Below are 27,810 nucleotides of genomic sequence, written 5' to 3'. Positions count from 1 at the left end.
TCCATTCCACCCATGATGTTCTTCCTTATTAGCCTTCATGGGAATACAACATAATACAACATACATGGGGACTGCTTTACAAATTACAAAACATTTTATATTATTGTCAGTGTAACTACAGCTCGTTTACCAATATCACAACATTTTCAACACCACCATCAATTTGGGAGAGGGGGAAGCTAAGCCTATAACCCACACGAGCCAATTTTTTAAAGGATCCATTGATGTACTAGTCAAATTTTGTGGACATAATATTTTTCGTTCATCTCAGAGGAAACAGCAAATTTATTGCTATGAGCCCAATGTTGCTATGGGATCTTGAATCTCACTCAAATAATTTTTCTCCTGATTAAAAAAAGAAAATCTAGTAGAGGATATGATTGATTAGTATGTATATTCTCTTGTATTAACCTTTTAAAGACTGCAGTACTTAATTAATTTGAAAACCAGTTAGGTCTATTACTCTCTTCCCTAATCTGATGCCCAGGAGTTTTCATGGAGCTCCTCAGCTAAGAATTAATTGTGAAATTAAGGTTTCCTACATAAAGACCAAGCAAAATGAAATGCAAATAAAAATGAACATACAGTGTATAATCTGTATAGGCATAGTATATGTGGCCTTGTAAGCTGCCATATTTGAATTAATGAAAGGAATCTACCCTAACGCATCATGTAATGATGGCTGCCTATGGCATCCTTTTTTTTTTTTTTTTTTTTTTTGAGAGAAAGAGAGAGCACACACAAATGAGCAAGCAAGAGGGGCAGTGAGAGAGAGACAGAGAGAGAGAATCTTAAGCAAGCTCCACGCTCAGCATGGAGCCAGATGTGGGGCTGGATTCCACAACTGTGAGATCACAACCGGAGCCGAAATCAAGAGTCAGACTCTCAAATGACTGAGCCACCCAGGCGCCCTGTGACATTCTTTTTTACAAGAAAGCTCAATGGACTTATTACACTCACAAAATCCAAAAATTAACGAGCAGATTGCACAGGTGTGTGTCTGTCTACAGTATGGCAAATTCTTTTTTCCAAATAAGATAGGACTGAAAAGACAATGGAAAAGGCAGACAACATAAATTTCTAAAACGTAGCTTAACAAAATGATTGGCTACATATATATTCTTTTCTAAATGCTTGAAAATAGTGAAAATATGGTCATTATTTCACTCAAACTTATAACAATTCAAGGAGAATTTCTTGGGTTTTTGTTGTCATTTCATAGTTGCTAATCTAAGCAAATCTAAACAATGACTTCCACTGCAGAAAGTTCATAATATTGGATGGAAGACTTTTATGGTCTAAGCCAATTTTTTTTCCTGATAGTTCTATAGCTGTGTTAATGGAATTAAAAGTAGTATCAGATATCAAGGTCATCCTGCTACATTTTTCACTTTTTTTTTCTGGGGAGAAAAGAAAACAGTGTCTCAGGCGGATCTCCCCCAAACCTCTGCCATCTCCTCTAGAATCTCGTGCCAAAATACATTCTGAACATCTCAGTGTCAAGAAGGTACCCATGTGGGAATTTCAGTAAATCACAAGGAATCTGTTGCATAGGATGAGATTAGGATAATTAGTTCACAGCAGCAAACCAGGATCTTTCAGCAAGACAACCTGTGTAGAAATTACCAGACCATAGTTATGTACTGAAGTACTTAAATACGGGAGAGATGAGTGAGACAACACAAAATCAACAAAATTACTAGTATTTTATAGAAAACATAAATTAAAATCTCAAGGGGAGTTCAATATAATATGATATTTTGACAACATGCTCTTATTTTTTAAACTTTTTTTCTAGGGCCCCAAAGTTAAATGAAATTCTTGAGAATTCCACTCTCTCAGCCCAAGTCAACATAAATACATTTAGGAAGAGATGGTTTAGCCAGGTGGCAGTTTACAACCATAGTAGAGTGCTCTTTTTCTCTCTGAAAGAGTGTTTATGTGCAATGTTTGCCCAGGTTTCAAAGGACACAGGGATGTGACAACATAGAGGTTATGTATCTGAGTCCCAGGGAGCTCCCAACCTGAGCTGAGACTTCTTTGATAACCAGAATTGGCCTGAATATAGCAAATTCAGAGAGCAGAGCAGTAGAAGAGGCTGAAGGATCAGAATGATCACTTATTTTCTTTTTGGTTGTGCTGCCACTAAGCCACTGAGGGGTAGAAGGAAAAGAGAGTCTCCGATATTGCCGAACACATTGGCCTCGTCTATCATGGTGGCTGCTGGCCCAGAGGCTCTGATGAACAGCACACAGGTCCGCAGCCTCTGAGGAGAGGGGCGTTTCTAGGCAGCCATGTTTCATTTCACTCTCCAGTGGTGAGCCCAGAGCAGACACTTGACCAGAAGGTAGATAATTGGTAAGCTCTCTAGGTCTTTCCATATGGTCTGGCACAGTAAGTTCTGCAAATCAGATGCTGGCAATGGGGAATCTGCTTCGGAACTAAGAAAGCAGTCATAAAATAGGAATTAAAATGGAAAGAATGCCTTAAAAAGAGTCATGAAGATGGGGCGCCTGGGTGGCGCAGTCGGTTAAGCGTCCGACTTCAGCCAGGTCACGATCTCACGGTCTGTGAGTTCGAGCCCCGCGTCTGGCTCTGGGCTGATGGCTCAGAGCCTGGAGCCTGTTTCCGATTCTGTGTCTCCCTCTTTCTCTGCCCCTCCCCCGTTCATGCTCTGTCTCTCTCTGTCCCAAAAATAAAATAAAAAACGTTGAAAAAAAAATTAAAAAAAAAGAGTCATGAAGAAATGACCAAGTGGGATCACAATCAGGTTAGAGTTCAGAATATAAAGTGGCATAGTTGAAAGCAAGAGAGGTGAGAAGATAAAAGAAGTAGAAGAATCAAGAAGGTATCTGAGGCACATCAAAGGCAGAAATACTAGAGAGAAGATCCAGAAACCCTTGTCACTTAAATTTTTAGATATGCCCTGGGTTCACTTTTCTTCTTGAACCCCAGTAACAATGAAGTTCCAGTTCTTCCCCACAGAACTCCTTGTTCTTTATGTCTCACACCCTTCCATCAGTTTTTGTCCTTCACACACCAAAGAATCTACTTAAACATTCACAAACACACAGGTACAGAGTGAGCCATATTAGACCAGGAATATAAGAAATCTGGTTTGGCGTCCTTCTTTGCTACCAAATATCTCATGATCCTGAATGTATCTGTTTTCAGACACATGCTAAGTCTACATACCTTTTAAAATGTAATGAGAAGGTTGGATAAGGATGAACTATTTCTAGGCTTCTAAGAAAAAAAAAAAAAAAAGAAAACAAAACAGACCACCCTGCATTGTAATTGAGATTCTTTATTCTCCTTCAGATGCTCTATGTAAGCCAGTAAGACCCCATTCTATAATGAATTTTAGTTGGTTGTTTAAGAATCACTTCCTTACAATATTCTGTGAACTTCTCTTTCCTCTTGTCACGTAAAAAAAGACTGATTATCAAAAACATCCCAACTTTCATTTCTCTACATTATAATTGGTTAATACTAAATATTCAAATTGGCAGCCAATTCTTGAAGGAATTAATATGGAAAAATGAGTCGGATGTCTCTCCTATGAGAGAAATGTAAAAAGCTGTATTATCATTCGGCACCCCAAAATTAATAAGAAACTAAACCCTATGGGCTTTTGCCAGGAATGATATAGCAGTAAATAATTCACTGCTTACTCCTGTAAATCAGAAAACACAGAATAATAGAATCGTACTGTAAGCACTCTGTGAGACCGTGACACTTATTCTAATTGTATTTTCCTGGGAATTTATAGTCTACATTGCTCTACAAATCTAATCCAAGTGTCAAAATCATAATTCAATAGCATTTACCACAAGGAGACACGTTCAACCAAGCCAATGACAAGCTGAGAACAAGCTACTAAACGTGGCACAATAAGAAAAAAAAAAAAACAAGAATAAGCCACTGAAATAGGTTTTTAAATTTGTGTTTCAAGTAGCATCCTATAAAATTCCATGTGGGGTAAAATAATGCCAGTGGCATGCTTACTGCTTAACCTGTGCTGATTAAAAAGTAAAGTGATGCTATATTTACCCATATAAATTTTAAATGGCTTTTACATTTTAAACTATAAACGCAGCTCCTAAAAATAGTAATGGAAACTACTTTTCACTGTTGTCCTTTACTCTCTGTGGAGGCAGGTATTTAAGATTAAAGTAATGAACTCTGATTACCCTGCGACAGAGCAGTTCAGTGGGGAATCCAGAGAAGGCTGGGAATTAACTTTCCCAACTCCGTCCCATATTTTTATCTTACTCCCTCTCGCTATCCTACTAAGTCAACGGACACAAACTACATCAGTCTCCTGTGGAGGTGACCCTCGAGTTATTTTTACTCGTCCCTCACATTCTTACCTTACCACTTTAAGAGATGAGGCCTTCACAGCGGACACTCTCTCTCATCTCCTGCCTAGAGCAGAGCAGTGTAATTAGGCTTGGCTTTATGACAGATGACAGGGCTCGTGTGGGCAGTAGTTAAGTGCCATAATGCAAAAAGACAAAGAAGCACCAAAGGGTTTTTGAAGTCACATTTTATTATTTCAAGAGATTGAGACGCTCCCTGCTAACTCATCAGCTTCTAGAGGTGACTCCATCAAATTGCGGAGTATTGGGGTATCATGAGCAGACAGCCACCAGCTGTGATGCTTTTACTTCTTAGATCACTCAGAGAAGCTGCTGGAGGGGAAGCAGTACCTTCTACCTCCAAGGCCTCCATTTGCTTAACAAATCTCCCTGGCACTGTTCTCAGCGAAGCAGAAGTCGACTAAACATGGTAGCAAATGCTTTGCCTCTAAGTCTCTCCTGTTTTCAGAAGTAACAGGCCTAAAAAAAATTGATAGGCCTAACTTCCTACTACCTAGAGCCAGCTGTATTAAAAACACGCAGGAGAACATTAAAATATCCAGGACTGAGTCAGGATTGTATTCTTTTATGCATACACACACACACACACACACACACATACACTGTACATATATTCATTTGGAATATTCATATGTACATACATATGCATGTAATATACATATCCTGCATATACATATGTATTCTGTATATAAATACTCACACACATATATATACACGTACATATTCTGTTATGGATAGAGCCAAAGACTTGACAGCCGTCCCTGACAAATTTAAAAAGAGGTATAACCTCTTTCTGTTTCTGCCGTTCATGACCTTATTGAAGTCAAAAAATAAAATCTATGTGTATTTCAGGTTTATATGAAATTGGGGAATGAAGAATTTCATGGAAGACACACAAGATACTTGGAGTATATGGTTTTCCTTCCATGTTTTTTATTTGTTCACAGGAAGATTTAACATACAAGTTTATATTACAACTCTTACCACACATCTCGATTACTCCTCTTACAGACTGAGAAACAGGATGTAGTAGGTATCTCTTACCGTTTGAATCCACAATGGTGATATTGGCAGAGGCACTATCATTTCCTAATTTGCTGGTCACTCTGCACATATATTCTCCAGAATCAGCCAGTGATGCTTTGTTAATGCGAAGTTCTGACTTCCTGTAAGATCAGGACAAAAGTGGTGTAAGTATATTTCACAGAAATACAGTGACCATCAAAATCTATTTCTCTGTAGTTTCGGGGTTCTCAAACTCCCCCTCCCCACTCTACAGGGACCATGTTAAAACACAACTTACTAATACATACATGTATGATGTGACCAAGAGTAAAAATGAGATATTATCACATTTAAGTTATACCATGAACATGACCTTAATTTTATCACCAAGATTAGTAATTTAAAGTAAGTCTTCTCTAATTTTTCTTTTTATTCCTCTGCTGCCACCACTAAACACATCATGCCCCAGATATTTTTTTCAAACCAATTGGTAAATTTTCTTCCTTTCTATATCTAAATGTCATCCGTCACTAGGAAGATTAAAAAAGCATAAAATCATTTACATATCTGGTAAGGACAGACACTTAAGGAAGGCTAGAATAGATTAAAATCCTCTGCACTTTTCTCAGTAGTATCATTAGGAATTATGTTAATTTTGAATGAAGAGGATTTAGTACTTACAAAAGAAAGGGAATTTAAGATTTTCATTGCTAGGAGCATAGAAGGACACAAATCACTCTTAATATTGAAATAAATATACAACAACAGCACACACATTTATAAAACTGCATATAAATCAATATTCAGCACTCTTTCAGCCTGGGCAGCATTGTAATTTGCATCTGTCTGTGTTTTACTGTTGCATATAGCCAATAATTTAAGCAGTCTCCATGATTTAAAAACTCAGAACCACTGGGGTTGGTTGAGTTTACTAAAGACTTTTTATTTATTTATTTTTAATTTTTTAAATGTTTTATTTATTTTTGAGGGAGACAGATGGAATGTGAGTGGGAGAAGGACAGGGAGAGATGGAGACACAGAATCTGAAGTGGGCTCCAAGGTCTGAGCTGTCAGCATAGAGCCCAACGTGGGGCTTGAACACACGGCCCACAAGATCATGACCTGAGCCAAAGTTGGAGCCTTAACCGACTGAGCCACCCAGATGCCCCCACTAAAGGCTTTTTTTTTTTTTTTTTTTTTTCAACGTTTATTTATTTTTGGGACAGAGAGAGACAGAGCATGAATGGGGGAGGAGCAGAGAGAGAGGGAGACACAGAATCGGAAACAGGCTCCAGGCTCTGAGCCATCAGCCCAGAGCCCGACGCGGGGCTCGAACTCACGGACCGCGAGATCATGACCTGGCTGAAGTCGGACGTTAAAGGCTTTTTAAAGTCACACCTCAGACTGACTGCTTGGGCTCTTGGGATGATAACAGGGAGAGAAGACAGCAACTCAAAATTATATGCAAAGCTCGCATAAGTTACAACTTCCTAGTTTTATAGTGAAGTTTCTAGTTCTCTTGGCAGATAATATTATTACTCAAATTTGATCAATTGTCCTAATTAATGAAAACTGAATTCCTACAATTCTCCTCCAGTCTGTTGAACTGAACCACCCACCCAGTCCCATATGTAAGCCTTACGGCCTTCCATCATGGTGTTTCCCTTGTGCCATTTCTTCTTCCTAGAAAGGGGGTCCCATATTTGTACCCATCAAGATATAAGCTGACCTTTAGGGACCACCTCAAGTGCCAATTCTTTCATCAAAGCTTTCATGATCACGTAGCTGGTGCTGCTCTCTTCATCGTCTAAATTCTGATGGCCTTGAGTACCTCCTGGTCCTCACAGTTCTTTCAGTATATCTTATTTTTCAAGCTAGGACATATGCTTTGGAGGGGGAGTCCATAATTTAAACTTCTGGGTATCCTCAAAGTTCTATGAGGATATGCCACTGTTTTGTCCTTGGTGTATCCTCAAACATTACTGGATGAATGTGTGAACAAATGAAGAAAATATTTGGATGCTCCCACTTAAGCTCTCTCCAAGACCTAATGTTCCTAATGTTGGCTGCAGGAAACGAGGCTGCAATATTAAGAGGGCGCAGCAGTGGGAGGAGGTCCAGACCAAGGCAGCAATGGTCAAACCAACATGTGGACTAAAAATTGCTGCATTAGTTGTGGCTTAGTACAATGTCAGCAAGTAAACTTGAGAAAACTTAAAACAAAACAAAGTGTACTGTATTCAAATAAATTTTGAAAACATGGCATTATTTAAACAAAAACAGGCTTTTTTTTGTCTTGTTAATCCTACAGGAAATCTCCAAATCTTTAATATGCTAATATACTCTGACTCTCCAAGAGGGGAATATATTTAGTGACTAACTTTTTTGAAGATGGAATCCTTGTCATCCACATGGCGTATCTGTTCCCATTTCCTGAATACAATGGTCACAGAACAAAGTCGATAAGAAGGGGACCTAATATAATAACACCCTTGTAGTGGGTAATTTACCCATGTAGTGGGGAGGACCACCAAGGGCCATTTATACAGCAATATTCACATATTAATCACACAGGTTCTCCACAGAAAAGTTTCCCTGAAATATATCCCTGTAAACCAAAACAGAACAATCTGAGGGCATGTATCTTGGCAAATCGATATTAAGATCTAGTAATAAACTATCACAACTTGTAAAATTATGAAAATACAACAATATTAGGACATTATCCCCATCAAGTTCTGCTAACTTTTAAGCCTGGTTTTGGAGTATTCAAATCTAGTGTTTTTCCTAATGAGTTATCAGCTATTTATACAACTTTGTCCATAAACACCAAGTTTCCTTTATGACAGACACCAATGAAGAAGAGTGAGAAACAATGTAATAAACACTATAATAAGCTTGTTCAGCCCAAAGTAACATAACTAGCTGAAAGAATTTTCATGTACGACTATGGAACCACTAACAATAACTGATAGATAAATCATGAAGAATGTCAGGTTGAGGAATAATATCCTGGTTTTCAACACAGAAGAAAGAGTGGATTCCTGGGCACCTGGGTTGCTCATTTGGTTAACCATCCCACTTCAGCTCAGGTCTTGATCTCATGGTTTGTGGGTTTGAGCCCCTCATCGGGCTCTGTGCTGACAGCCTAGATGGCTCAGTTGGTTTAGCATCCGATTCTTGATTTCAGGTCTGGTCATGATCCCAGTGTCATGGGATGGAGCCCTGTGTGGAGCTCTGCACTGAGCATGGAGCGTGCTTAAGATTCTCTGTCTCTGTCTCTGTCTCTCTCCCTCTGCCCCTCCTCCCCACTCGTGCCCTCTTTCTCTCTAAAATAAAAAAAAAATTAAAACATAAAATAAGAAAATGGTAACTTTTCTTGTTAAGCCCCTAAATTCTAAATTATCACAATAACATCCCAAGAATATACAACACACTCTGAGATACAATGATTCCAAGAACACCCCTTCTTTCCTATTTACGTAAGTTAAGGAGGAGTCCTTAATGATATGTGAGGAGTTCTTTCTCAGCCCTGTGCCATTAACATTTTTACTAACGAACTAGATCAAACTATAAGAAACATGGTAATCAAATTTACAATTAAATTGCCTTAAAGGGTTAGTTCTTAAAAATCTTCCTAATAGACCTACACAGTGTTTCCTGGAATATTATTCCAAGTAATGTAATAAATTTTATGCTTGAAAAAGAGAAAGAATAAGAAAAAAAGAAAAAGAAAAATTTTCTATGCTCAAATAAATACTGCATTGAACAAAGTTAAATAGATTTCTTTACAACAGTACCTCTTAGTGGTTTTTATGCAAATATGTGCTGTGAATTTCCAAGGCAAGGGTGACATGTGGCTAAGGTATCCTTTCCATAGAGAACCCGCTGGGATTTCTAGGACTGAACATCAATCGGCCCAGAGCAAGGTTCAGTTTAATCAAGACAAACATAACAAATACATTCCAGTTCAAAAATCAGTAGCAAAATACAGGCTTGGAGAGATGTGCCTTGACAATAATATATACAGAAAAAAGGATTTCAATTAGCCATGAATTTAACATTATTCCATTTTAAACAACTACTAAAAAAAGAAATAAAAAAAAAGAAACATACACTGTTGGGCCATATTAATATTAAAACAGCATAAATCAAACTGGATAAAAGTCTCAATAACACTGCTCACAGGCGGGATCACATCTAGAATATTTAATTATGTTTTGAAGTGGCATTTGATGAAAAATATCAATAACTAGAGGACTTTAGAAGAGGTTGATCAGCGTTGAATACAGCTTACAAATCTTATCACTAGAGAAGATTCTGTTAAAGAAACAGAGGTCCTACTGGCAGGCACCTATGAACATGATATGGATAGCTTTTTAAATATATTTCATGGTCACCTGGAAAAGAAAACTATCTGGGGAGGCTCTTGTGGAATTATGTCTTACAGGAAAAAGAAGGCATATTTTGAGTGTAAGGAAGAATTTTTGAACATTCAAAAATGGGGAGGGTGTCTTTCTCTTTGGAAAGATTCAAGTCTGGATAACCACCTGTCAAGAATATCTCTATGCAGAGAAAAGATTAAATTAGATCAGTGGTTTCAAGTATTTTGAAAAAAAAAATCCTGTTTTAAAGTGAAAGCTTAAAACAGGGCCTTATATTCAAAGCTATCATGAAGAGACAAAGATGTTCAGGTCAAAGTGGCTGGCAGCCCATTTTCAATCTGAAGATTCTTCAGGGACACGATGGGAAAAACATTTATCCAGATGATCATTAAGATCCTTTTGAATTCCAATGATACATTGAACTATGAGAGTCTTCAATCCTTAGGTCCTAGAGCAAGGAACAGGAAGCAGGAAGACAGTAGAAATAGATAATCCTTTCTTGAAAATTATATATTGCAATGATTTGGGGATTTGATAAGTATGGTTACAACAGTTTTGTTTTACTCTCTTTAATTAGGCTACCGTATGCTCTCCATAGGAAGGAAGTTAACTTGGAAAAAGGGTGACTTCCCTTCCAATCATAAAATGAACCTTTTGCTCTTTAATCAACGAGTTATCCAGAAATCTGGGAGGGGTTGATGTTTTGTGGATTTTCACTTTCTAAAAGTATTAAAAGAATTAACTCATGTAAAGTGTTTAAATGTACTCCCAATAAGTGTTAACTCTTATTACAGTCACATTCTATATTCCTGCAATATTTAGACTTCTTATGAGCATACATTACTTTTGGATTAAGAAAAACAATACTATGTAAAAATAAAGTAATACAGACTGATTTAAAGACAAAAGTTCTAAATATTAATTTCTCTTTTTTTAATATCAAAATGCAAACTCTGTTCTTTCAATAAGTACTTACTGACAAAATGGGCCCAAGGTTCCAATAACTACTATCTCCTTTTTCTTAGTTGGCTTGATTCTTCCACCATAGTTTATAGGCCAAGGCAACTTTAATGCATATGGGAATATCTCATCAGTTGATAGAATTCCATTCCTCTGATCTCTAAGGAATCCTATATGAACTCTGTGAGTGTGTGTGTATGCGAGTATGTGAGTGTGCTTGTGTGTGTGTGTGTGTGTGTGTGTGTGTGTGTGTGTTCAACACAGCTTCAGACACTGTCGACCTGTCAATAAAGAGAAGGATACAGAGCAGGGAGAAGCAGCTATCATATACAATACTAGGGACTGCACCAAACACCTCACATAAACCCTATGAAATGGGCACTGACTATTCCCATTTACACCCAAGGAATTTGAGATTTCCTTATAATATAAAACTAAAATGATCTGCAAGAACTGTTCAGCTGATAAAAGAAAGGGATGCATGTGAACGTTTTCTATTATACAGTCAAAGACCCGCAACAATTGTCAACAGAAGAAAGCATTCCTTTAAAACTTTTGCAGAAATCTGACCAAACCAATTAGATCCAATTTTAAACAAAAGTAAAATATGTGAGAGTGGAAAAGACGAGCTGAGGAAACACTATGGGCATCCAAAGGAGTGTGCCACACACACATGACAGGAAGTCGGCCTTTCACGAGGCTAACATAGAACAGATATTTCAATGAGGCCGGTCTGACAGCCTCAAATATGAATCTGTCACACTCCAAGCTCTTTAACCAGTCTTCTTGGCCAAAACTATCCACCCGGCAGAGGAAACAGAACAAAAGGATAAGCAGACACATAACACTAGGGCATTTTCCATTTTTTAAAAATTGGTTCCACCCGTTGCTTCGCCAAATAAAATAAACAGCCTCAAATGTAAATTCGAAATCGTAGGGAGAACATGTAAGAATGTATGTCATTAGTAGGAGCAGGACAGAAGGGCGATAAGACTTCACAAAATAATGGAGATTGCTTATTGCTGTGATGTGTTTTCCTAACGCTAAGGGATTAAAGGGAAATTCTGGCTGCAATGTACCATCTAGATTCTGTGAAAAAGAAAACCTAGACTAAGGATTGGAAAAGAGTCAACATTTTTCTTAAAATAAAGACAATCCCAATGAAACCTAAATCTCACACTACAATTCACCTCTGCTTGGTTGATCAAAGCTGAAGATAAAGTTTGAGTAACCAAGTAACCAAGGCAAAACGTTAACAATTTGAATATGTAGGTGAAACTGAAAAATTAGAGTGCTTTTTTATGAAAGACCATCACCCAATGCCTAAGCATGTCTCCAGCCCTGTGTTGTGGCTTCACTATACGTAGAAAAATCACCAGTAACTGAAAAGACAGCAGGCATTGAGTCAGACCTATTTCAAATCCAAGCTTGAGCATTCATTAACATTGGATATACAGCAAGAAACTAAACTTCTCTCATCTTAGGACACTCATTTTTTTTTTAAATGGGTATAACAATAATAGTATCCATTCTCAGGCGCTTAGGTGGCTCAGCCTGTTAAGCATCCAACTCTTGATTTCAGTTCAGGTCATGATCTGACAGTTTGTGGGATCCAGCCCTGCATGGGGCTCTGTGCTGACAACACGGAGCCTGTTTGGGATTCTCTCTCTCCCTCTCTCTCTGCCCCTCCTCCCAATAAATAAGTAAACATTTTTTGAAAATCGTATCCATTCTCTTATATGTATAGGACAAGTTGAAATAATAGGGCACCTTGCAAATGTTAATTAAATTTAGATTGAATTTGGTTCTTTAGCCTTAAAAAAAAGTTGACAACACTAATGGCCCACTTTACACAAAGTGTCTTATTTTTGGAAGATCAAATATGTTAAAATGTTTTGCCAAGAGTAATTTACAGTCACACAACCTGAATAAAACGCCTTTTCTTCCATTTAATTCTTTTCAGCAAGGCTATTGTTTAAAAGAAGTAATTTCTGAATATTGGCCTTTCTGGTATAATGGGATTTTATTAACATGTAGACAGTACTCTTAGCTGTCTGGACCTATGAAGCCAACATGAAAATGCTTTTCTGAATACTGATGACTCTTTTATATGTCATCCAAGCCATGCAACAAATTACCTCTTTAAACATATACATACTGTTTTCAAAACCACGTTCACCTTATCTACTCAACTTCATTTGCTTCTCCCCAGGCATCCTTAGACTAAATACTTGCAGTCTGAAGATGCTTTGTTCTATTCCCTCAACCTCTTCTCCCTCCCCTCCTCCTCTCCTTCTTTCTTGGAAGCCTCCCCTGTCCCTGACTGGGTCCCCTTGCACTTCTTGCTATGACACCCAATGACTATTGCTACTGTAGAAGTTAAGATGGAATATTTTAACTGTTCAGCAACTCTCTCCCCTCTAGACCACCTGCCTCTTAAGAACAGGGAGCATGTCCTCCATGTCTGGGTACCTGGCATCTAGCCCAGGGTCTGACACACAGCATCTTGTCTCATAAAGGACTGAATTCCCATCGACTCGCCCACTGGCCTCTCTACTGTCCTATAAACAGAACTTGTGGCACGCCTGGGTGGCTGAGTTGGTAAATATCTGACTTTGGCTCAGGTCATGATCTCATGGTTCGTGAGTTTGAGCCCTGCATCAGAGTCCACTTTGGATTCTCTTTGCTGTCTGCCTCTCCCCCACTCTCTGCCCCTCCCCTGCACACACTCTCTGTCTCTCTCAAAAATAAATAAACATTAAAAAAAATTAAAAACAAAACAAACAAAAACCCAGAACTTGCTACTGACTACCGTTCTGCTCCTTCTCTATAACTTCCCATCCCACCCTACCCACCCAGCCAGAGGGGATTCTCTCCCTTCAGCAGACAAATCCACCTCTTCGTGGCTACTCCTATAGCTCTCGGGGTCTCTCCCTCTTCCCAAGCTCAGTATCAGGAACCTACAATTTGGCACCAGGCTTTACTGTATGTATGATGGGCCAGATCATTCATCAGGAGTATTTTCCCTAATTAAATCTTGACTTAGAGTAGAATTTACCTTAATATAAATAATAATTTTCTAAAAGGTCACTATTTGCAAACGGATGGGCTGCTTGAAAATCCTGAAGTTCCCCAGCCCTAAGAGTGCTTTAGCATACGACCTCGGAAACCACCATGCTTTCAGATAAGGCTGAACTCCAGAATCCCTATATGATCTGTGACCCCCCTGAGTGCAGAGATAACGCCCCATGCTGCTCCCATTTCCTCCCATTCCCAGCATAAAGCCTTCCGTGGGCACCTAAATATTACTGATATCATTTGACAGCCATGTGGAAAGAAATGAGACACTCTCCTGCATGTGAAGATAACTTAGTTTCTTACGAATGTGTCTAATTGATGAAAAACAAAGCAGACTCCAAAATCTAGTATCTAAAAGTTTTTTTTTCTTGTTACACTTGTCAAAGCATCATAGTTATTTTTTTTCAGTTCACTTGCTCTTCCTCCTCCCCTCCCCACATGCACACAGGTTATTACACCTGTATGCTTTCCATTTTTAAAAGAAGGAGTAAGGCATTAAAGGGACCCAAGGAACAGATCTGTGTTCCGGCGTAGTTTCTTACTCGTATGACTCAAAGCCAGGCAGAACATTTTTGTTTTCCATCTAAATTTCTTAATATGCAAAATTAGTCACCATGTACAGTTCAACTTCCCCTACTACCTATGGGAATGTTGCAATAAGTAATATTCTGTAAAAAAAAAAAAACCCAAAAAACAAAAAAACCACACCATGTCACTTTACAGAGTTAGTTTTTATATCTTTGGAGAAGCATCTGTTGCAAAAGCAATCCCTACTCTTTTGTCCAAGTTAAGAGATCCTGCTGACACACTAAATAAGGAGACTAAGCAGTGTAGTTAATAAAGCCATGGAAACTAGGGGGAAAATTCACTGATTATGGTTATTAGAGCAATTAAACAATTTGGGAAGATTAAATTAAATTTCCATTATAATCACTTTGTTTTCTCTTGCTTCATGACTGTGTGACAATTTTTTGGTAGGTGTTCTAGAAAATCAAAGTACAGGAGGAGACTCTTTTGTTGTTGCTGCCAGTATCACATCTGGGATGTCACTGGAATCTGCGGAAGCATGAGTAAAGAAAATGTGATCTTTGGGGCGCCTGGGTGGCTCAGTCAGTTAAGCGTCCAACTTTGGCTCAGGTCACGATCTCACGATTCGTGGGTTCAAGCCCCGCATCGGGCTCTGTGCTGACAGCTCAGAGCCTGGAGCCTGCTTCAGGTTCTGTCTCTCCCTCTCTCTCTGCCCCTTCTCCACTTGCAATCTGTCTCTCTCTCTCTCTCTCTCTCTCTCTCTCTCAAAAATAAACATTAAAAAAATTTTTTTTAAAGATTATAAAAAGAAAATGTGATCTTTGAGTTTGGAAGTCCTATCACACAGGTCACACTGATGAAAGGACTATTTGCAAGCAAAACTCTCACATACTTATCTCTTCCTTAATTTCAAAATGTAGTTTGATGTCAGAAGAGAATCTCTTAACTAAGGAGGTAAATAAAAATGAGGAGAATAGGAATAATAAAGGAGCATCGTTTTAGAGTAGGTATAAACCCCCCTCCAAGAGGTTATAAGGAATCACAAGAAGCCTTTCCAAATGTGAACCTCCACAAGGAAGGTGGGATGATTTAAGATTCTTGCTAAAATGCTCTGATGTTTTAATCTGCTACAGTGGGTGATGTAGTTTCACAGAATTGTCAGTTAAAAAAACTTATTGGGGGGAGGTGCCTGGGTGGCTCATCAGTTGAGCATCCAACGCTCGGTTTCGGTTCAGGTCATAATCTCATGGTCCATGGGTTCAGGCCCCGAGTCGGGCTCTGTGCCGACAGCATGGAGCCTGCTTGGGATTCCCTCTCTCTCTGCCCTTCTCCCACGCGTGCTCACTCTCTCTCTCTCTCAAAAATAATAAATAAACTTAAAAAAACTTATTAGGTATAGCTGTATGTATTAACCTCTTAACTTGAAAATAGTTCAAATTCGAGTGACCGCATTCTCTTTCCATAAATCTAGGTATTTATTGAGCTTTATCACGAAGTTGGGATATTGACTGTAGAAGGCACTGTACTCTCAACAGCATTCGTCTTATTTTTAAGAAGTCAAATTTTAAGAGCTAACATATTCCAATTACAGCAGCTACCACTACCACTAAAGCTACTTCCTTCCTTCTCCCTCCCATCCCCCTCCACGCCCTACAGTTCTCTCCCCACTCGTTTTCTTTCCTCATCCAGAAGCTGCAAGAATCAAAGTTTCAAATTCCTTTCTATACAGTAACGCAATTTCTGGCCACCATAGAATGAAAAAACCTTTTTCATTTACTATAGATCATGCTTTTTGATAGTAAATTTATTTATTGGGGCTGAGAATAATTTTTATTGTATTTTATAGCATTCCATTGCTAGACACTGCCTCTGCTATTATATGCATGATACTTACCCTGGCTTTTTTTGTATCTTGATGTTCTGTGGTTTGTTCTTTCGGTTTAATTCGTTCCCATTCTTGAACCACTTGAACTTGAGAGAGGAGTATTCGGAACTGGTCTCACACCGAAGCACTAGTTTAGAGCCTGCAACAGACTCCTGGCTTCTCATCTCTTTCAATCGGGGAGGCAAAGCTAAAAAACAAAAGAGAAGGAAAAAAATTTTGATCATCTTCTAAAGAGAAACATTAATTTTAGGTGAGCTGGATCAAGACACCATTCCCAAATGTTTTACTATCTGAGAGAGAAAGACAGAAGGGGGGAAAAAATGAGTCAACCAAAATGGATCTCAGCTTGGAGAAAAATAAAATGCCCAAATATAAAATATACTTGGGGCAGGGGAGAGCAAGGGGAACCTAGACTATAAAATAGTCTAAATGGTCAATTCCTCAATCTTTACATTTTTCTGATGCCATTAAAAATCCTGAACAGTGGTTATTTCAAAAAGACAAAAAACTATGCTAAAGGAGAATACGCAGCTAGGCCATTATGACTAATATTATTATTTTAAATTCCAGTATAGTTAACATACAGTGTTATATTAGTTTCATGTGTACTATATACAGGCTATTATTTTGAAAGTACGTTCACATCTCAGATCACAAATAATCTTCATCATGGCTCTGTAAATACGTACAGCAGGCCTCATACCAATTTTTAAATGGGGAAGTTTAAATTCAGAGACGGGTAAGTGACTGGCTTGTCCACGGTTACAATGTTTCTGGAGAGTCAGAGTTAGACGATGCTATCATCGGAGGTGACCAAAGGACAAAGAGAACTCATAACTCTTAACGACGTTCCTTTCTTCAAGAAAGAAATTCTTTAGCGACATCACTTTTTTTATTGGGCCTCAGGCTGGTGTCCTCCATGCAATGAATGACCATTCCAGATGATAACCATACTCAGATCAAACTGTCAGTTTGATTGGCTTTAGCTCTTCTAAATCTTCTCAACAGAGACTGGAAGTACTTAAGCTGTGCATTACCTGGTAGAATACCTTAAGCACCTATATACCAGTCTTATTTTAAGCAAGACAGCTTAAAAGAGTATCTGTTCTCTACAGAAATATTTATGGATAAAATGTTATACTATCTGAGATTTGCTTCAAAATAAAATGGTGGCAAGGAATGGATCGGCATAAAAATGAAACAAATTTCCCAAGAAGTTGGTCCATCATTGTAGAAGTCAAGAAACGATTCAATATAGTAGGCCTGTTTTTTTCATAATAAAAGTGGTTTTTTTTTTAAATAAAAGCATAATGAGTGGACCTTCCTCTGCACACGCTTCACTTAATAATCAACATCACAGAATTTGAGCTCTCAACACTGTTTCCGCTGAGTCTCAGAGAAGCCAATTACGAAGCCCACTTCTGCTCTAGGTCAGGTATTAACTTAAAACCCCAGCAAATAAGACTGGTCTCCCTGATTCAGGGCATAATGATTCACTGGGTGTGGTGACCAGGACACCAAGGACAGCCATCAGAGCCATATTAGACACAACCAGGAAACCAAGTTCCCTTCCTACTCAGTGTTTGATTGTTTTTCTACATTTCTGCCCTTAACCGAGTAAATCAAATGTCAGGAATAAGCATAGGAAGGTTCCTACAAATTATAGCAAAAACCATTTGAATGCTGTGATTTCTTAGCAGTGCTCCTAAAAATCACGTCCCCTTTTTATTTATTTGGAGCCTAGGAGATGTCGTGGAGAAGTTGGCACTTAATGTGGAGACACAGCGGCAAGGTAGAAAACTCATGTCAGCTGTTCTTAGTCTTTGATACCTGATTATTTTGTCTGGTTCTTATTTTCTGACAGCTTGAGAATAAGATTTACTCTAAGCAGGTTTTACAGGACTCTTCCTTTTTAAGCTGGGGTTCATGCATCTCTGTTTTGGAGGTTTTTAAAGACAGACTAAATTCTCATCTCTCTGGAATAGTCTCTGTATGTTCTTATTAACTCTTTAAGGCATCTTCAATTTTTGTTAAGCCCAGCGAAGGGTGTTAAAAAAAAAAAACAAATCTGCTGTAGCTAAATGGCACCAAAGAAACTGGTTTACACGTATTAAGAAAAATAAATCGTCTCACTATTTTATGTATAAACTAAAATAACTAGCTTGACATTTTTTTGGTTTTCCCTGAGTTTTACATTTAACTTGGCATGCCACCCAGACTCTCAAGGTTTAGTCCCTTGCCTTTAAGCAAAATGTTTTCACTGAAATATTCCAGATATCCTTAACTCCCAATAAGCACCAGGTCCCCTCACCCCACAGCTCTAGACAATTGCTTATCAATACAGCCGGAAGAGAAATGTACTAGACTTTATGCTCTTGAGTTTGACTAAACAATTTTTCATAAAATCATGTGCATCTTTTTCCTTTTCTCTCATTCCCTTTCTCTCTCCCACCTCTTCTTCCCCTCCTGTTCGTCTATCAATCAATCTCTTGGTTTCAAATGTGAGAGAACAAATCAGACAAATTCAAAATGGAGGGATATTCTGCAAAACAGGTGGTCTAGGCTTCAGAAGTGTCAGTGTCATGAATGACAAAAGAAGACCGACCATGAGAACCGATGCAAATTCAAAAACATGACAAGTAAATGCAATGTGGAGCTGTCACTGAATCCCGTGTCGTGGAAAACACTCTGAAAGATAGTAATGGGACTACCTGGGAAATCCAAATCCGATATCGTATCAACATGAAATTTCTGTGATCACACATTGTGGTTACACAGAAGGTCCTTGTTCTTAGGTGGTATCTGCTGAAGAACTGGGGGTGAAATGTCACGATGCCTACAACTAAATCTCAACCGATTCAGCAAGTAAGGAAATACACACTTGCGTGTGCACATAAACACACTCACAAAGAAAGAAAAAAAAAGGAATCTTGGTTTCTCTTTGTTTTCCTGCCTCATTCACCTGGTCTTTCTGCAGTTCAATGAAAGGCTCAGGATTTCATTACGTTTCAATGCCTTGGCTAAGTTTGCCGTCATGAAGGAGATTCTTGGGAAGATCTGAGTTTTAATGTACAAGTCTATCTCCTAAAATGATATCCTCCATTCAAATTCTGTGAGTGAGACAGCCCTGAAAGCCTCAGATGGCTCAACCTCATATCCATGACTTTGGGGCTCCAATTTTGCTAGGTCCTTCGGTGCAAGGAAAACAATCACTCATCTGGAATGTCAACATTTATCCTTTCTTTTGGGGTTTCATGTGCAAAGATGTACACATCTGTTGTCTTTAAGAGATAATCTGTGATGTGGGGCACCTGTGTGGCTCAGTCGGTTGAGTGTCCGACTTCGACTCATGTCATGATCTCGCAGTCCGTGAGTTCGAGCTCCGTGTCGGGCTCTGTGCTGACAGCTCAGAGCCTGGAACCTGTTTCAGATTGTGTGTCTCCCTCTCTCTCTGACCCTCCCCCATTCATGCTCTGTCTCTCTCTGTCTCAAAAATAAATAAACGTTAAAAAAATTTTTTTTAAAAAGAGATGATCTGTGATGTAGTGCTGCAGAGACCTTCAAATTAGAAGGTCTTTCTTAGCTGAAATATCCACTCCTTTAGCTGACTCTGTGTATAAACATTTCTTAATGATTCAGGTTTCTGGTATACCTCTATCGACTAGCCTGAGTTCCTCCCTCTTGCACACAGTTTCAAGTACGTCAGAAGTGCAGAAGTTCCCAGCTATTCTAACTTTGCAATCTTCAAAGTTTACTTGCAGTAATGGCGCCTTCTGTATCCTTCACGGGTAACAACCTAGGACATGACGACATTCGCCTTTCAGGGAAGAGCTCTTTCAAGGAGTTAACTCAAAATCCCCCAGAGCGTAAATGGAGAAACACACCTGTACAGCATCAACACACCTACACAACCGCATCCTTGGTCCATGGGTGTTCTCTTGTCAGGGGTACCTTCCCCGTATGTGCCATACAAACTTCCTCACTCATTCTTGGTGGAGCCCAAATTCAAGGGTCCTGAAGGCTTGGCAACAACATAAACTCTTCTCTGTCTCCTTACATAACCACACTAATGGAACAGCCCTGGATATTTCACAGACTCCTAACAAAAATGCAAGCGAATACTGAGCACATATGGTTTGTGCAGTTTTTCCCATCTATCCCTAATGAAATAGTTTTCAAGACATTTTCTTTTATTAGATTATAAAATAATAACTATATTTTAATGGAATACATTTTACTCTGTATGCTTCCCAGTCAATGGTTTACTCACATGAAATAATCTTGTTTATTTCATTAACAAAAATCTACTCCACCAAGTACTTTCTAGTACTCAGATGTAACTTTATAAGGCCAGGGGTCACTTCTAAACTGGGAGAGCAATTTTTTAACGATGTACTTGGATTTTAAAACTGGCAAAAAAACATGGTATTTGCCTCTCAGTCCCTGGCTAAGAGTAAATGGTCCGTTAACTAAAAATTGCTTGAAGGCAAAACAATGCTAAGTTAATGCTTTGGATGTAGTAAGTGTTCTGAGAATCTCTGACATGATTTAATTGTATTTGGTCTGCCACAGTTCAAAATTTCACTCTCAGTGTGTTTCTGGACAGGCAGGAGTTCCACACCCTGAAACAATCTAATGATAGAGCAAGTTCTAGACAGTCTTTGCCAACATCTATTTCAAACTTGCTTGACATTAATATGAATGCATCTACACCCTTAGAAATGTATCAACAGAGACAGACAGTAAAGTGCAAAAGAGAACAGCCTTTAAAAACAGAAACTCAAAAACCCTCAGAGCAATGCCACACACTTTACAGGCATTTCTTTTTACTGGCTTTCAGGGTTTTACAGGCTTTTAAAAGATCACAAACACACTCTTCTGACTCTAACTCAATGCAAGCCGTCTGTTTTTGCACTTGTGTTTCTTATTTGATATGTCATGCAACGTAGAAAAGAATTGTGGTGGTAATCCCCAAATCTTCATCTTACATCGTGACCACACAAAAATTTAGGGCAATATGTTCATTTATTCCAACAATGTAGTGTGTGAATGAATATCTATGCTAAAGGTGAAATAGGTAAAATGAACCGTTCATCTAAATGATTCTCTTGTTTCGATCTACTGCGCACGTATTTTTAAAATACGTTCAGTGCCGTTATATCAAATATTGCACTGTATTGTTAGAATGGGAAACAAATTTTAGCACGTGTACGGAACCAAGATACGCTGAGGGCATGTGACACTAGATAAGCCGCTGTTTCTGTTTTTTGATGGAGCTGCCAATGCAGAGTTAACTCCTATCACTCGTCTCCACGTTTAACCGTGCAGTTCATCTGAACAGCTTCAACACACTGAACAAATTAAACAGGAAACCTGCAAAATATTATCAAATAACAGTGAGCTTTCCGCTGCGATCCCAGAGAAATCTTCCCTACACACCACCTTTTAAAAGCCTGACATCACACACGTGCAGATTGCACGGTGAAAATTGGTTGTTAGTTAATGAAAGCCACACGAATATCATCAATCAGTCCTCGAAGTAGAAGGATGTCCCTTCTTTGTAGTCATGTTAGAGGTGAATAACTTACTGCAAAAGCCTCCAAAATTCCTTTCCCGATCATATTTCTCCCTCGTTGAACTACCTTACGGAGAAGATTACGGTCAGGCACAGAGTGGATAAAGTTTATGCTTTGCCATCTGGTCTTCTCAGCTGGGCTCACAGATTTAAGCTTAGAAGGGAAAGTGTGTCTTATCAGGTTAAAATTTGTAAATATAGCTGTGTAAAAGGCAGCAAGTTCTGGTGGCAATGACTCCTAAGATTACAACCACTGTTACTGATGCACTGAGTGATCTTAAGTTAGGGGAAGAACCACCCAAGAAGGTCACCATTTGCTGCCGCATATGGGGACACCGTGCTCTCACTGGCCCATGCTCCAGCTGAATCAACCTTCAGAAAGACTGTTCCTGACTCTGGTTAACTAGAGTCCCCTGGGAGCTAAAATGGGCCTGCTATTCATCCCGGTGTATTCAGCAAAGATATCTGGAGGATGAGACAGAACACGTGGATGCTTTCATGTGAGAAGAAGTCACCATAAAATTCAGGGTTTTATTACAAATCATTCTCAAGCTGACTCCATATCATTGGCACAAACCGAACCTACCCAGTGAACACCTGGGGATTTTGCTTCAAACTACAGTTAAGATAACTGGACTCCAGAAATACCATTGCAGCAGGGTCCGTGTCCAACTCCTTAAATGCACAAGGGTGTGCATGTGCACTACCGAATAATACCATTGAGCACACTGAATAATCCTCATCACAAATGCGTGGGGCGTGTCATTACACAGCATGAAACAATACAGTTGGGGGCCATATTTCAACATCTTCTAATATTCACAATGGTGGTATCTGCACCCCCAAACTTGGCTTCTCACTAGTGTTCACTGTGATCTCCCAAGCATATCAGTTTCGTTGGTGGGGACTTTTCCACATGGATGTGCTCAAAGTATCACCTCTCACAGTTAACTGTCACAAGTGATGGATAATGGTATGATTCTTTTAAATGCTCCATTTGAGGGCATGAGCCCCAATCAGTCCCGTCAAAATGTTTGCTTATGCTAAGATCACAGAAAATGATAATCACAGTGTCCATCTGAATACCACACCCATCAGGCTGCACTGAAAAAAAGCACATGTACAGAAAGAGGGCCATTTAAGGAATTTATCCCTACCAAATGAAAGGACAGGTAAGAGTAGTTATTAGTAGGGGGCCACAGTCCCTAGTCAAAGGATTAGGCTATCGAGGTGTGCGCGCACGTGCACGCGTGTGTGTGTGTCCATTTGGATTGGCGCTGCAATCAAACATCCAAATGTCTAAATTTATTAGACGGAAGATACACAAGATCTTAGGGGCCTAACACCAAGCAGGACCTCAAGTGCTTGCTAAAGGGTAAGGAGGACGAAGGATCTAGAAGATGCTGAGAAAGTAGAGACCCAGGTCCAAAAGTTATTCCAGAGGCCTCATCTACCTTCTCAAAAGACTTTTTATTGTCTGGAATGGAAGGGCCCCATGACATTATTTTTTGTGTGAATGCATTCCACTGGGTTAGGACTCTTCTGTTCTCTGCCACGTGATGCCAAGGAAAAGGAAATGTTACATCTAACTGGAAAACTATCAAATAAGTAGTAGTCTCTACTTTGAAATGTTCACGTTCTCCTATATTTCTCTTATCTGATCATCACTGTTTGAGCGTTCTCTGCTTGAACTCTGCCTCAGTGAGGATCCTGGTCATTGTAACCATGTCCCTTCCTGTGACACTCAGTGTCCTATACAGGAGTCTCCCCAGAGGCCAGGTGTTTATCCACTTCAGCAAGAAAGGCACACACATTTAAATATTATCTCCTCCACCTTCCAAAGTTGATTGTCTTCACTGATTGCCCCCAATCTACAAGGTCTAAGCTTTCTCCCTTAACTATTAAGTGTGCTTTTTCACTGATGGCCAACACATATCCCCACATTTATCATTTCTCTGCAACAGTTCTAGTATGTATTTCATATAAGGAGGGTAACTGTTTCATTTTGCAAGTGTGGATATAGGGAGTTATACTGGAACTTGACATTGCCCGATGTCACAAGGCTAATAAGATGTACACCAGGATTTAGACCTGGGACTTTTCTGTCCAACAGGGTGCTTTGACACAGCTTGAGGTGGAGGCAGGAAAGGGGAAGAGGAGAGTAGACTAAAAATGGGATTGATTATTCCATTCCATCATAGCCACTATGGTAATTTTCTGTTTCTCATAATAAGCTATATAAACCAGATCACCTCTCCACGTGTGTCTGTGAGAGATTTACAACATTGCAAAATTCTACAGGGGAAAATAAGTGCAGATTTATTAGGTAAGAGAATTTTTCAGCCTGAAAATTGATATTATGCTTGTTGAAATTAGCAATCTTCCTCCTTTATACAGTTCTGTGAGTTCTTTGCCCAGTATTTCATAACTTGAGGGCCAAAAATAAAATTATAAAACTACCATAAGAGTGTTCCAAAAGCCTATGAGATGAATTTAGAATCTGGCCCTCTTTGGGGCATCTGGGTGGTTCAGTCTGTTGAGTATCCAACTCTTGATTTCAGCTCAGGTCACGATCTTGCAGCTTGTGAGTCCGAGGCCTATATCAGTCTCTGTGCTGACAGTGCGGAGCCTACTTGGGATGCTCTCTCTCGCTCTCTCTCTCTGACTCTCCCCCCACTCTCTCTCTCTCTCTCAAAATAAATAAATAAACGTTAAAATAAAGAAGAAGGCCTTCTTAGTACTTTCAACAATAAACTCCTTTAGAGTAATAACCGCTAACACTTGTTGAGTACCTACTATGTGCCAGGCTCTGCTCTAAGAACTTTATGTCCACTCTTTTAAGTTTTATAACAACTCCCGGAGATAGATACGTTTTACTATCATTATTCCCAATTTACAGGCGAGGAAACAGAAACAGAGAGGTAGAGTAACTTCCCATAGTCACACAGCTGGTGTATTGCAGCACCCATATCTGGACCCCAGAAGTCTGACTCCAGTGTCCTTAATTACTAGGCGATAAACAATTATTTGCTATGTTGTTGATGTTCATAGTTCAAGTGTCAAATTTAATTTATGGATATATTAATAGTGACCATAGTTTCCTGATTAAATCTGGGAGGGCAGCACGTGACAAATCATTTCTACACATACTCCAAGTACCAAAAGCGTCTGCGACAGAAAGTAGACACAGAAATTACTGAATTTTCTAAGCAACTATGACGGTTTCTGGGGAAATACAACCAGACAGAACACTTGAAATTGGCATACCAGAACAATTTTTTTTGAACTGTATGACTGTCATCTGTCAAATGCCACGAAAGTAAACCGTGCTCCGTGTCACTCCCAGGTTCCCTGAAACTCAATAGCCCTTGTGTGAGAACACAGCAATAAGAGGGTCGTAACAGATTAGTGCTGTTCTTTCAAGGTGTCAAGGCAACACATCGTGACAACGGATGCTGGAGTAAATCACAGCACAGTTGCGGGCAGCTTACGGTAAGCGTTCACCAGGCCTGCCTAATTAAAGCTGTTCCCAATGCTGCCCGCAATTAGAGGAGAACCTCACTCAATGGAGATAATAGAAGAGGTCCCACAAGCTTCATCTAAGGCCATCAATACACAGGGTTAAAATGGATCCATTACAGTTTGACCTAACTGATGGGCAGCAAATTTCATTTGACATCAGTTTGTAAATTTGATCTTTTCTGTTGTCAAAAAGCAAGGCTTTTTCCTTCATTTGTTATACATATCTGCCCTACTCTGCCCCAACATGTCACTTAAAAACAGAGAAATGGAGAAATATCTAGTTACTGAAAATCTGATATTGTATTTATTTATTTTCTTACTGGAATGAGGTTTCTCTCTTCTGGTGCTAAAGTAAATTTAGCACATTAGCATGACCTTGATGTGTTAACATTTATCTTCATAACCCTTATTTCTTTGTTCAAATTAAATTACAATCATTTAATTGTTATCACTAAACTTCTCTTTTTCATTTGAAAGAAGGAATTTATGTAGATAGACGTTCTAAACTAGAGAAAATTCCCAGGTAAAATGAGTTAGCACTTGATTAGAATTAATTTCAAACAGTGACAACTATGTGAAAACTTTCCAGTATGGCATAAAATACGGGCATAAAACCTAAAGCATCGCTTATGAGCAAAGCCCTCTACTGATCTACCAGTGTTAGTTCCCCATGACCTATTTTTCACATAGCCATTTCAAATTTATTCCTTCTGTGAAGAAGAAAAAAATTTAGCAGCCCTAATCATAAAATAAATGCATCCTTCCAGGATGTTGAAAATCTATTTCTTTGCTATGTAGGCAGGTCAACTTTCCCGGCAACCACAGGTTTCTAATTTTTCCTTTTTTATTCACAGACAACTTATTAAACTGAATGACCCTGAAAGGTACATGCCAGGATTGAATGGAACCTTCCTGACTCGCTGAGGCCCACCAGATCAAAGTTAATTTTCTCTCTGCTCTGTTTACTACAGTTTTTATATAACCAGTCTTGCATCCATTCTTACGTAGGGCCCACATTTGACTTTCCGAGGATCTTTAAAGCTTGAGTAGCTCTTTGCATTTTTAAGCAGGTCCACAGACAACCTAACAATTGAATCCTTATCATTTTACTTCTACCCCACAGGAAAGACCAGGGAAGACAATTTTCTTATCTTCAGGTTCCCAGGGTCATGAATTTGTTGAAGAGGTGGAAAGTGACCACAGTCAAATTAAACAGACTGTTCGGAGTGAGAAAATCTGTACTGTGTTACATCATCACCGATCATCTAAAGCAATCTCATTTTGTCACCTATCTTGCAGAGCTCCAAGGCTGGGATGCTTTCCTGTACAGTCCTTACAAATCAAACTGTAAGATTAGAGCCAAAGTAGTCTGGCTTCTGACATCATACACACGTGTGCACACACACATGAAGACATGATTCACAGCTTCCCTTATTTTATATAAAAAACAAATTCATTAAACCATCTTTTGAAAATAAAAGCGAGCTGCTTCCCACCCATTCTGAGGTAATCCCTTGGTTCCTAAATTGCAGTCACGTTTTCTCAGCACAAAGATTCACAAACACTACACAAAAGGAACTTAAATGAAGCTTTACCTAACATGTCAACACATAGCTTTCATTTCTTCCATAACGACTGACAAACCACTAGAAATGTCTTTCGTTTGTTGTTATTTACAAAGAAGTCTAATTAGATTCTTTGCTAATAGTTTCTAGTCTACGAATTTAAATCCCCAACTCCACGCAAAACATCCTGCACTTCTCCCTCTAGCTTTTGAGAATCTCTATTAAGGATAAGAATGGGGAGTCAGCAAACCCGGGGTCCAGTGCTTATTTGGTCTATGGGATTAGGGAACCACGTAATTACTCTGAACTTCAATAATCTTGTGCATAGAAAGTTGGGGGTGCGTGGGGAGAGAGTAGCATCTGCCTTATCTATTTCACACAGTTGGGAAAATCTAATTAAAAATGGTTGTGAAAAAAAATGGTAGTGAAAACGCTTTGTATCTTAAAAAAAAAAAAGTCACCATTATTAGTGCTGATTTGACTGCCATTATCCAGAAATCACCTGAAAAGTTAGAAAATATTAGATCCTATGCAGGCAGATGGCACAAAATTACGTAATTAACCTCTGACAAACTGCATATAGCTTTGGTCATTCCTTAAGACCAAAAAAAAAAAAAAGGCAGGTGGTAGCTATCAAGAGGGGTCACTATAATGTTCAAAGGTAAGGGCTGCCAGTGCAAAGGAATAGATTCAACATTATAGAATCCTAAAGACTTCCTACAGGAAGGCCAAGGGAGGAAAGCAATGGGTCCTTAAAGTCATCAAAATTTTAAAGTCACAGAATACTACAGTGAGTGGCAAACCCTTGAAGCATGAAGCAAGTAGCCTTAGAATTAAAAAAGGAATGAAGTTTTGCACAGTAAGAAGTATGATTTGGAAAATGCTTATTCTGGGCTGTTGTACAGGAAAGTGACTCAGGAAGCAG

At 39.0% G+C, this 27,810-nt stretch overlaps 1 protein-coding gene across 4 annotated transcripts in view; it reads right to left on the bottom strand.

Annotated features, from left to right (window-relative positions):
• Positions 1–27,810, bottom strand: part of NRG1 (neuregulin 1) — a 1,119,525-nt gene that overhangs the window by 156,869 nt on the left and 934,846 nt on the right. For all 4 annotated transcript variants that reach the window (XM_030312327.1, XM_030312313.1, XM_030312320.1 and 1 more), the window contains exons 2-3: positions 16,233–16,410; positions 5,427–5,548 (exon numbers count right to left, since the gene is read on the bottom strand). In XM_030312327.1, coding sequence (XP_030168187.1) covers positions 5,427–5,548; positions 16,233–16,410 — 300 coding nt within the window. The remainder of the gene's footprint in view (positions 1–5,426; positions 5,549–16,232; positions 16,411–27,810) is intronic.

This window comes from Lynx canadensis, chromosome B1 (genome assembly GCF_007474595.2).
Source record: "Lynx canadensis isolate LIC74 chromosome B1, mLynCan4.pri.v2, whole genome shotgun sequence".
NCBI lineage: Eukaryota > Metazoa > Chordata > Mammalia > Carnivora > Felidae > Lynx > Lynx canadensis.
Note: the sequence above shows the minus strand (reverse complement) of the source record. Positions and strands in the feature narration are given on the sequence as shown.